The sequence below is a fragment of the Ochotona curzoniae genome, unplaced genomic scaffold (assembly GCF_017591425.1).
Source record: "Ochotona curzoniae isolate NIBS_2020 unplaced genomic scaffold, NIBS_Ocur_1.0 contig_1014, whole genome shotgun sequence".
NCBI classification, from domain to species: Eukaryota; Metazoa; Chordata; class Mammalia; order Lagomorpha; family Ochotonidae; genus Ochotona; species Ochotona curzoniae.
Window position 1 is genome coordinate 301799 of NW_024464920.1, and position 12310 is coordinate 314108.

Genomic DNA, 12310 nt, shown 5'->3' on the forward strand with positions numbered 1-12310 from the left:
CAGAGGAGTTCCCCAAGCTTCTCCATCAGAACCTCTCCCAATGCCAGTTCTCTTGCCCATCGATGAGTCCTTGAGCCAGCCCTACTTAGTCCACTTCCTGTCCTACCAGGAACAGTGGCCTTTCCTGACTGGCCTTCACCCGTTCGTTTTTACTGCTGAAAACCTCCTCTTTTAGGAACAATAGAAAATAATGCAAAATTAGAATAAGATGTTCAAGAAACAACTACTTTCCAAATCTTAGTCTTGAAAAATAAATTTAAAACCTTTCTTTCTCTAAGCTCTATTTTGTTCTCATCATCTTGCAACATAGCACTCATAACAGCCAACCCCAAATGATCTTTCTCATAATAACTTAGCAAAATCAGTGTGCAAATTATCCTCCAGCTTTTCTTTTTGAACATGTAAGTAAAATTTCCCAGATAACAAGTTCTATTGCAAAATTCAGATCATGTAAATTATTCTTATTCTGTGCATTAGATGTTACTGATTTACATATTTATTCCACCAGAATATCACTACCCTCTAAAGTACCAAAGTAGTAAACTGGTAGAAATCATATTAGATAAAACATCAGAGCCACTTACCTGATCCCTACTGCTCGGGTTCATACCCTTCTACTCCACTTCTCTAAAAAAACTGGCTGTAGCATGGCAACATGTCTGATTGCATCACTTCTGTTCCAACTCCCTGCTACTGGCCTAAAAAAAGCAGCAGCAGATGACCCAAGTGTTTGGGTCTCTGCCACCCACATGGAAGATGGAGAATAAGCTCCTGGCTCCTGGGTTGAGCCTTTGCCAAGCCATCTGATAAATCAACCAGCAGATGGACAATCAAGCACTGTCTCTCTCTCCAACTTTCTAAAACTTAATACCAATTGTAGGGCCCAGCACAACAGTCTAGTGGCTAAATCCTCGCCTCGCATCCGATGGGATCCCATATGGGCACCAATTCATGTCCCAACTGCTCCACTTCCCATCCAACTCCTTGCTTGTGTCCTGGGAAAGCAGTAGAGGACAGCCCAAAGCCTTGGGTCCCTGCACCCGTGTGAAAGACTGGGAGAGAGCTCCTGGCTCCTGGCTTTGGATCAGCTCAGCTCTGGCTGTTGTGGCCACTTGAGGACTGAACCAATGACTGGAAGAGCTTTTTCTCTGTCTTTTCTTCTGTCAATCTGATTTTCCAATAAAAATAAAAAATCTTCACACGAATAAATAAATAAATAATGGAAATGGATACTAATTGTAAGAACAAATGCTTTTCTCTAAAATGCAATGACAGCCCGTAACAATCCATGGAATAAAAAATGTTCTTTAGGCAGTTCTTGATAATATGTATTTGGTTAAAAATCAGAAAACCTTAAAAGTGTATCATGAACCCTAGCAGAAGGAGAAAACACCTTCACTAATCGCTGTTGGAAAGATCAACTGTACGTACATACTGGTCTACATTCTACACAGACCAGTGTTAAACTCTTCACGCCCTACAACCTTTTAACCCCAACACAGATGGACACTCTACAGAAACCTTCTGTTTCCATTTTACAAACCCAAATATTATAGTACATACATGATATTTTAAATGTGAAGAAAAATATACATACCTAAAGTCTGCAAAATTATGCTTTCTAAAATCACCAGATCTTGAACTTGTTGCAAGTAAGCCTAAAGGTAAAAGGACAGAAAAATTATTTCCTGAAAAGGCATAATATACAAACACACACAATCAAAACAAAATAGGAACAACAACACAAAAAAAAAGGGTGGTTACAGTTAGACTAAGAACTGGCATGTATTCCGCATCACTATCCCTATTCATTATAGATTTTCCTTTAAAAAAAAAAAAGAAAGAAGATGAACTAGAACATTGAGAAATAATCATATGGTGACAGCAAAAGCAGAGATCTGGGTCATTTTCACGTTAAACACTGCCATTACTCCTGCTGCAGGCAATGGCCTAGTTTGCCTTGTACCTAGACAGTATTATACTGCTGAGAGAAAAGAAGTTAACAGCTGGCAGACATTCTGCACTTGGTTAAGCCAAATTTGTGTTAAGTATACCAATGTGCCAATATAGTTACCTATTTTATTTTTTCTACTTTTTTTTTCATTGTTAAGATCTGGGGAAAGAGAGCAGAGAATGCCCACTATGCCACCATGGTCACACACCAGCCAGGGCCACCCCATCACCATTGCTGCCACCATGAGTGCGGGGAGGAAGGGGTTGCATGCATTGTTAGGGACTGGGGGACTGGGAACAGGTCAGAATGGGGGCTAACTGAGGGCTTGTTTGATATATATTGAATGATTTTGGGGGGCTTCCATAGACCAAACCCCTTCACCCACAGGTAATCAATCACAGTAGTTGAGATGGGGTGGATCAGAAGTGGGACTCTGGAGGTACTCCCTGGGTCAGGCCAAAGCACCCATCTGCACACCCAAGAGCCAGGGCCAGGGTGGGACTAAGCTAAACTAGGCCACAACATCTGCCAGCACTCTTTTTAACAGTCAGGGCTGGACCAGGCTAGGTTGCAGAGGACAAGTTAGTAGTAGTCCTCAGTATACTTCCTGACTAGGCCACAAGCAGTCACTGGTACAATTAAGATCTGGGGCTGGGGTAGGGCTGCAGTACCTGTCAGCAAATATGAGAGCCAGGTCTGAGGGCAAGCCTGGAAAGGGGTCTCAAGGGTCTGTCTGACTAAGCTGCATCACCTGCTGATACAACAAAGTGCCAGGTCTGGATGCAGGCTGGGCAAGGCCACAGTACCTGCTAGCATGCTCAGGGTCTGGTTCTGGAGGAATAGCCTTGACCAGGCCTTAGCACCTACCATTAGTACACATGAGGCTGGGTCTGGAGGCAGCACTAGAACGGGTCCTTGGGGATCTCACCAACTAGACTGTAACAGCACCCACTGGTACAGGTGCCAGATTCAGGGGTGGGCTGGATCAGGTCACAGCACCCGCCTGGGGGCTGGATGTGCCAGGCCTGTAGGTTCACACAGACGCCAGACTGGGTTACAACACTCGCCAGCACACACATGGGCTGGATCTGGGCACAGGTCTGGTCAGGGTTCTTGGGGGTTACTCTGACCAGGCTTCAGTACCCACCAGTGCATGCAAAGGTGGTTCCTAAACGTGCCGTGCTGGGCTATAGCACTTGCAAGCACACCCAAGAGCCAGATCTGGAGACCAACTAACTCAGCAGGGACTTTTAGGAGTCAGCCAACAGATCCACCACCTCTTCTCCAACCTCAGGGAACTGCACAATGGTCATCTCAGAGCATGTTGTGGGACTGCCCCACCTCTGTTGCTGACTCCATTCTTAGAGAGGTAACACACTGGGATGCACATGAAAGACAGGACAGCTGGTTTCTCTGACTCAACAGAGGAACTTGAGTGCCTCACCAAAAGATGCAAAGAAGAGCAAGTTGAATAATGCTGAAGGCCAAATCCTCCACCAAGCATCTAAGACTACGGACATACCGAAACAGACAGAGACAGCTGGCAAGTATGGGAAGTGGTATCTCGCACCTGGTACAAGGAAGCCAACACAATCTCAGAACAATCTAGACTATTCAAGCAACACCCTCAGGGAATTTCTTCTTCCTATCAGGTTCCCTCAGGTGGAACCAAGGGACCATTTCTGTCCCCTGGTGCTGATGTGCTCTGTCAGCAAGGAGAGGCATAACATCTCCCCTTCTCCCTACTCCCTACTCCCACCACAGTCACAGGAGGGAGAGATCCCCTCATTCCCCCACATGCCACCCAGAGACCAGCATGGGTCTATAATCCCCTTATCTGCATAACAAACATTTCAAGATAAATAAATTTAAAATTTGCAAAAATTGTCATCAAAACATACTTGTACTATCTTCTTACTATATTGTAATATTTAGTCAATATTTCACTCAAACAATTCTCTTTAGGAAAATGCTAGATTTCTAAAAATGGAAGAGTTCAAAGCAAAAGGGAATAAACAAAAAAAAAATCAGATTTATCTCAGTCAAATCTAATCTTGCCACATGTGGTTACTGACTAGCCAAAATGCAGTTAGTCTAAGTGAAATGTGCTATGATTATAAATTACATAGTGGAGTTTAAAGACTTAGTAAAAACAGCAATATAAATTATCTCATCAATAACGTTTTAACACTGATTACATACATGCTAAATGACTTCTGGGATAACTCAAGTTCACAGCTTTATTGTAGTTAACGCTCCACCATATTTCACAATTTTACTAAGTACACTACGAACATAAACTATGCTAGTTCCTTCTATTTAGTAGAGGAAATATCTTCTGCCAATCATTTCAAAAAACTGGAGACTCAAGCATGAAGCTTTGAAGAAAACAAGTAGACATTACATTCTTTGTTACATTTGCTAACCAGTTTTTTAAATCAAAAGTTCCTTTAAGTCATACTTCAGTACATGAAAGTTGCAAAATAAAGCTACAATCAAAACAAACAAGGAAGCGTTTAACAGCCTCTTACCTCACTCCTGGTATCAGGAAGTGACTCCTGCGGATGGAGACAGGTGTGTGCTACCTTGATGACATGTTCCAACTTCTTTGGCTGTTCTTCTACTTTAGCTGCTAGAAATAAGGCTGCTGGAGCCACGGACTGCACAGAACCAGCAAAGAAAAGCACAGTCATTATTTATTTCCAGATCAAAGTATATCAAAAGAGGAACTAAGTCTCCAATCAGGTCCTCTGCCTGGCTCAGCATCACCACCTTATACTCACCCTCCGACTATAATCCCAAGTGTAATTCTAACCCACTTGTCAATCAGGCATCCCCTTCCCCAGGATGAGTCTGCTTCCTCTAGGACCTGAGGGGAAGACGCCATGAAAACAGACACTGAATTCCCCCTGGAACTTGTGGAGATGTCATATAATCCCTGGGGAGGCACCACCTGCGTTCATAAAGGAGGAGCGTTCTTCTGCTGCAATCTATAGCTAAAGGGATTGCCAGGCACCCACGGCCTTTTTTCTGCTTTCAGAGGAATTTTTGGCCTACTTCCTTTCCTGACAAGGGTTTCTCTGTGTGGGGCAACCTGTGGTTATGCAGCTGTAAAACTGTGCTCATTTTCTCACCCTTTAAATTCTATCACATTATGCACTTGATTTGTGCCTTCACTTAGAATGCATTTCCCAAAGACAAGGACCTGAACTTAAAAAAAAAATACATCCCTTCTCACTCATGTCAAAACTAGGCATTCTGATATTGGATGCCAGCATCCCAAGTCATGGCTTAATTTGCTGTACTACAAGACCTAATCCAATTTCAGACATTTAAGAAAGTAATTTAGGACCCCATGTGTCTTGTTTGATAATCTTTCATTTTGGCATAGTAGGCAGAGCTGCCACCTGAAGCACTAGCATCCCATATGGACGCTAGTTTGAGTCCCAGCTGCTGTACTTCAACCCAGCTCCCTGCTAACGCACCTGGGAAAACAGCAAAAGATGACTCAAGTGCTTGGACACCCACAGCCATGCTGGAGATCCAGAAGAAGCTCCTGGTTCCTGGCTCTGGGCCGTCCAGCTCGGGCGACACTGTAGTCATTTGGGGAGTGTCCCAGCAAATGGAAAATCTCTCTAACTCATTCAAAAAAATAAATCTTTGGAAAAAAAAAAACTCTTCTGCACTTGATAATGGTAGTACTTATAAGAATATTTGTTATTTGTCATGTGCAGAGGCCAGTGCTGAGGCACCGCACAGTTGCTACCTGCGCTGCCGGCGACCCACACGTGTGATGGTTTACAGTCCCTCATGCGCTTGGAGAACAGCTGCAGGCCGCCCAGCTGCTGGGGAACCAGAAGCGGCTCCTGGCTACTGGCTTCCGCCCAGCCCAGCTCCAACTGCTTCAGCATTTGAGGAATGAACCAACAGAAAGAAGACCTTTCTCTCTGTTCTCTTCCTCCCTCTCTGTAACTCTGCCTTTCAAACAAATGAGCCTTTTTTTTTTTAAATAAAGATATGGGGAAAAGGAAACTTCCACACAGAAACAATGTATAATCTTTCAGGAGGGCAAATTATCACAACAAAAATTTTACATATGAATAGCCTTGACCAAAGCAACCCCACATGTAAAAATTTGGATTAAAACGCTCATAAGTGCAATATACAAGTATAAGACTATTGCCACTACTAACCCAACCCAAATATCCAACAGGGGAGCAGGTTAAATAGATTATAGTTACTAAACAAATACTAAGTGATCATTTAAAATTATGAAAATATAAAATCACAGAAATATGAAGATATCTCTCAAGATCTGTTAAGAGGTAAGAGCAAATTATACCATGGTAGTTTAATAAGACATGCTTTCTTTATGCAAATATACAAATGTCAGTCTACATACAGAAAGCTCAATGGCTACCTCTGCAGCGTGGGTTACAGAGCAGCTGCCATTTTCTCCATTACACCTGGACCATTTCCATCCTGTCTTGATTTTTACCATGGGAATTTATTACCTTTATAATAAATATCAAATAACATGGTCTTTTGACCAGACTATTGTCTTCCAGGAGGAGGCAGAGACACCCAAGAGATGTTTGCTTGTTTGTATGTTTGTTTTAAAGATTTTTTTTTTGAAAGTCAGATTTACAGAGAGAAGGAGAGACAGAGAGATCCTCCATCTACGGTTCATTCCCTAATGGGCCGCAATGGCTGCAGCCAATCCAAAGCCAGGAGCCAGGAGCTTTTTCTGGGTCTCCCACGTGGGTGCAGGGTCCGAAGGCTTTGGGCCGTCCTCGACTGCTTTCCCAGGCCACAAGCAGGGAGCTGCATGGGAAGTGGAGCAGCCAGGACACAAATCGGTGCCCATATGGAATCCCGGCACATGCAAGGCAAGGACTTTAGCCACTAGACTACTGGTAGCACTGGGCCCTATATTTATTTATTTATTTCTCTTTCTTTCTTTCATTGTTTCATTCATTCATTCATTTTTTAAAATGTCTTTATTTCAAAAAGAGAGAACAGAGGACCGAGAGATCTTACACCCACTAGGTCACTTCCTAGATAGCCCTCACAGCCAGGCCTACACCACACTGAAGCCAAGAACCTCAAGCTTCATCCAAGTCTCCCACGTATGTGCAGCGGCCCAAACACCTGGGTCATCCTCTGGTGTCATTCCCAGGCCATGAGGAGGGAGCAGGGGAACGGTAGTAGAGCAGCCAGGACACAAACTGGTGTCTAAACGGGACGTCGGCATTGCAAGCATGGCTTCCCCTGCAGTGTCACAATGCCACCAGCCTTCCAACAGAAGTTTTCCAGGCTGCTCTGTTCCTTTGGCCAAATAAATACGATACAACAAAGACAACATTATAGACATCAAGGGAATAAATTCCTATTCCACTAGCATCCCATACCAAAGTGTGGATTTGGATCTTAGCTGCTCTGCTTCCATTCAGTTCCCTGCCAATGAACCAAGGCAAGCAGCAGACAATGGTCCAAGAACTTGGGCCCCTGTCAACTGTGTGAAGAGCCAGATGGAGTCCCTGGCTCCTGACTTCAACCTGGTCCAGCTCTAAGCCACAGATAAAGCAACAGATGGAAAAATCAATCTCTCTTCTTTCTCTCTCCTTCTCTGCCTTTCAAACAAAATCACAATGTCACAAAGGCAAAACTGGAAGAAGCTACAGTGTCAGCTAGCATATTGCTGTAAACACCCAAGGACCAGACTAAGCACTATAGAAGCTGAGATAACTTCTGACAGAGAAAAAGAAGGAAGACAAAGAGAAAATTCATTGGGTTCCACCAAGGACAGCCTGTTTCAGCCACAAAAACACATTCTGTGATAAGCAAGGGAAAGGAGTCTAGGAATTCATGGCACAGCAAATATTAAAATAATAATAATAATAAAACGGCAGAGGGAATGGGGGAGCCAGTGCAGTGGCCTAGCAGCTCAAGTCCTTGAAATCACTCACCAGGATCCCATATGGGCACCAGTTCTAACCCCAGCAGCCCCGTTTCCCATCCAGCTCCCTGCTTGTGGCCTGGGAAAGCAGTGGAGGACGGCCCAAGGCCCTGGGACTCTGTACCACATGGGAGATCCAGAAGAAGCTCCTGGCTCCTGGCTTTAGATCGGCTCAGCTCCGGTCATTGCAGCCACTTGGGGAATGAATCAACGGACAGATGATCTTCCTCTCTGTCTCTCCTTCTCTCTGTAAATCTGACTTTCCAATAAAAATAAATGAATCTTTATTTATTTATTTTTTTTTTAAAGATTTATTTTTATTATTTTTTTTTTTATTGGAAAGGCGGATATACAGAGAGGAGAGACAGAGAGGAAGATCTTCCGTCCGATGATTCACTCCCCAAGTGAGCGCAACGGGCCGATACTATGCCGATCCGAAGCCAGGAGCCTCTTCTGGGTCTCCCACGCGGGCGCAGGTTCCCAAAGCCCTGGGCCATCCTCGACTGCTTTCCCAGGCCACAGGCAGGGAGCTGGAAGGGAAGCGGGGCTGCCGGGATTAGAACCGGCGCCCATATGGGATCCCGGGCGTGCGAGGTGAGGACCTTTAACCACTTGCGCCACCGCGCCGGGCCCATGAATCTTTTTTTAAAAAGGAAAAAAGAAATCCTCTACTCCAAGCCCCATTCAACCAATCTGTAATTCTTGCCATTCAAGTAAATAAGTATATTTTTGCAAAAACTGAATTTTTTTAAAAAAGGCAATAATTTTCATCTATTAACTCCAATAAAAATAAATGATTTTTTTAAAAAGGGAACCAGACTGGAAACAGAGCAATCAGGACTGTGAAGAAACAGACTTTGCATCCACCAGTTTCACTCCCAAAATATCCACAAGAGGGTCTGTCACGAAGTTGCCTGAGTCATTACTACCGCCTCCCACAGATCACATCAGCAAAGGGGTGAGACAGGCATGGAGCCAGGCACTGGGATATGGCAGGTTCCAGCAGCATGTTAACCCATGTTAACACTCAGCCTCTAAATACTTTTTCCAAAGACCAATCCTTCCAAGAAGATCAACAGCCTCAACTAACCACTGGATTTTCAAAGTAAATCAAGACAGTCAAGACATCCAAAAGACTACTCTATACTGGAAAACCGCCAGATCAGTCATTTAACAAGTTCACTGAAGGTGCTTTGGAAAACACACAGAAAATCCAAGTTCTTGTTCTTGCTGAACTTGACATATATGATGTAAGTAAAGACACAAAATCAGGGGGTAATATTTTGGCACAGTCGTTAAAACGCCAGTTGGACTACCTCCACATCCTGGTCCAAGTCCAGGCTACTCTATTTCTGCTCCAGCTTCTTGCTAAAGGAGAACCTGGGAGGCCCAGAGGATGGCTGAGGCCTTGGGTCACTGCCACCTCCGTAGGAGACCCAAGATCAAGCCATGGGATTCTGCTTCAGCCTGACCCAGCTCCAGCTGTTTCCAACATCCGAGAACTGAAGCAACAAACAGAAAGACCTCTGTCTCTCTCTGCCTTTCAAATACAATGAAAACAAAATTTTAAGATACAATTTGAAAGGTAGAAGCACATATTAACAAGTGACTTCAGACACAGCTGCCCCCAAATCTTTCTTTCTCAGAATGAAAGGCAAGGGGTGTTGAAAGCCCTCACATTGGCAAGGCAGCTATGAACTTGTTCCTGGAGTTTGACTACATGCTACCTGGTACTATCAGACATCTGACTTGAGGTATCAGGGTCAAGAACAGAAGCAGTCGAGCTGACCGCTGAGTAATCAGAAAACACGAGCAATTCCTAGAGCACAAATCCACAGGGTTTCTAGGCAATTTCTCCCAATCTTGGTTCTGCCAATGTGTTCATTTACAGGGGCTGTATCTAACTTCACAAATTCTCTTCCTAGAGCTTAAAAAAAAGGTTCAAACTCCATCATCCCAAAGCAGTTTCTTCAAAAGTATGACGTTCTCTAAAAATATACAAGGAAATCTCTGATGAACAGATCTGTAAGCTGATCCCCATTACCTTGGAATAAAAAGTCTTAGCTGAAACCGCACTATCACTATTCATTCACTTCCAAGGCAATTAATTACTAGTATCGATGCTAAACAGGACCATTTCCACAGCAAAACTGAAAACAGCATTATTTACAATTCTGCCCAGGAGAAAAAAGAAGTCGTTATCACTATTATTTTTTTTCCCCTGTTCTTACAAGGCATTTATTTCCAGAGGCAGTATCACATAATACACCTTCCACAACCTTGCAGCATTGATTGGATTTTCATCCAGGGCTTGTGAAAATCTAAATTACTTACACTCACTTGCGCTGTTGTGACATTATTACTGGCCCCTTTGTAAGCTGAAGTGAAAAATGATTTACACTTAACGCGACTCCTTCACCACAAAAAACATTTCCACACGTTCAGTAGTCACTTCATTATTAAAGAGAATCCACCCACCAGAAAACCAAGACATTTCACAGGAAAACTGGGATGCTGTATTCAGAGCAGTGCGTGACACAGACAGAAACTGATCAACGTTGAATTCTCAAGTTCATAGCTTAGTTCAGTGGCAAAGACGAACCACAAAGAAAAACAGCTATGTGGAAGGAGTCACTAAGGCATCACCAATATAAATACGTTATACTTACATTGCGATGGAACTGAGTAAAGGACTGAATCATGTAGAATCGATGCATGTACACTATGGCAGTGTTGATAGTCAGCTGTGAGCTGAGATGTTTCAGTTAAGGTTCCAGATCAAGCAGGCAAGCAGTAAGATTCCACAAAATATCACCCCATCCCCTCTCCCAAAAACACCAAAAGGCTGAACCAAGAGGCTTCCAGAAAGGAAAACCTGCTTACTTCTCCCACTCAAGCAGCAGCCTGCTCTCCTTCACCAAATTATTAATTGCCAACTTACGGCACATTACCTCCTGCAATAGCTTGCGCAAGTACTTCACTGTGTCATTAAATTTCTCAGCATGTGTGGCTCCATGTGGATTATAAACAAAACTGTGTCATAAGATCTTAAATGCTTTTTCCACACAACTTCCAAAACTCCTGCAAAGCTGATCCCCTGGCTCAGGACAGCTCCTAATCTTCATTTACTAAGTCCGGATGCAGTCACGGCCCTGGCAAGTGTGTTGCCATCACTTCCCTTGGTAACTAACAGTCTCATTTCTCTCTGGCCACGGAGTAACCCTTGGGACCAGCAGTTTCTAAATGATCTGATGCTCACTCATTGAAAAGAAAAACTTCTAAACACATCTCCAGACCGCATGGAACAACTGGGTTACAATAACGACCAGGCCCCTGACACCAACCATCTAAATCAAACACAGGAAGTTTCAAGGATACACAGACACAGAATTTCAAGCAGAACCGTTTAGCTCTGTACAGGGCGAACGCTCAAGAAACAAAGCCGATTTAGAAGGCAAACACATTTCCTGATACAAGGCGTAAGAGTAACACGCTAGAACTTCAGGGAGAGTTTTCACGCGCACAACAGAAGGCGTTTTAGCTCGATATTGTTTTCCGTAACACACAGTGTGTATTTTCTAATACACTCGGGTGGAAAACATCCCGATGCCCTAATCTTTGAATTATTAAGAAAAACGAATCTGAGTAAAGCTTAAGGACCCAGAATTTCGCAGACGGCAGAAAACACTGGATCCATGAACTCTACACCCATCCAACCCCGCGAATGCCCAGCCGCAAAGCAGGCGAGACAGCCCCTCCTGACAGCTCGGACGGCACGCGCAGAGCCAGTCTCGTCGCCCACACCGCACCTGCGGGAGATCCGCTCTCCGCACCCAGCGTGGGAGGCAGCGGTCCACGGGGACGGCGTCAGAGCCAGGAAAGGAAGCGCGAGCGCCGGCCACACCACCCGGCTTCCCGGCAAGGGCTGAGCAGGCGCCTTCGCGGCGCGAGCTCGGGCTGCTGCTCCGGCCTGGCTGCTGCCCTGCCCGCCGGAGCCCCGGCCCCTGCCCGGCCCGCCCTGCCCGCTGGAGCCCCGGCCCCTGCCCGGCCCGCCGGAGCCCCGGCCCCTGCCCTGCCCGACTCCCAGGCCCAAGGCCTAGGCCGCAAGGATACACGTTAAGACGCTGCCCCATCTCCTGGAGCAGATTGGCCGCCTGCTGGCGACAGGAGAGTTCTTTATCCGGGTCCAAGCCGAAGCGGCGGGACGGGCTGTTCTCCAGCTGCTCTCGAGTGAAGTACCACCGCTTGCTGTTGTTCTTCCTCTCTCCCTCCATAGCGCTTCCAGAAGGCAGCGGCGGAGGCTGCGGACACTTCCCAGCGTCACCTACGCGGCGACACACATCCGCCAGGCGGGGGCCCTACGACGTGACGAACTTCCGCCAAGATGCCAGGGCCGG

General features: G+C 45.2%; 1 protein-coding gene across 1 annotated transcript in view; it reads right to left on the reverse strand.

Moving 5' to 3' along the window:
* CCNT1 (cyclin T1) overlaps positions 1-12310 on the reverse strand; it is a 30919-nt gene extending 18609 nt beyond the window's left edge. The window contains exons 1-4 of the mRNA XM_040978426.1: positions 12027-12310; positions 10583-10664; positions 4486-4614; positions 1598-1658 (exon numbers count right to left, since the gene is read on the reverse strand). Of these exons, the coding sequence (XP_040834360.1) occupies positions 1598-1658; positions 4486-4614; positions 10583-10664; positions 12027-12187 (433 nt within the window). The 5' untranslated portion in view covers positions 12188-12310. The remainder of the gene's footprint in view (positions 1-1597; positions 1659-4485; positions 4615-10582; positions 10665-12026) is intronic.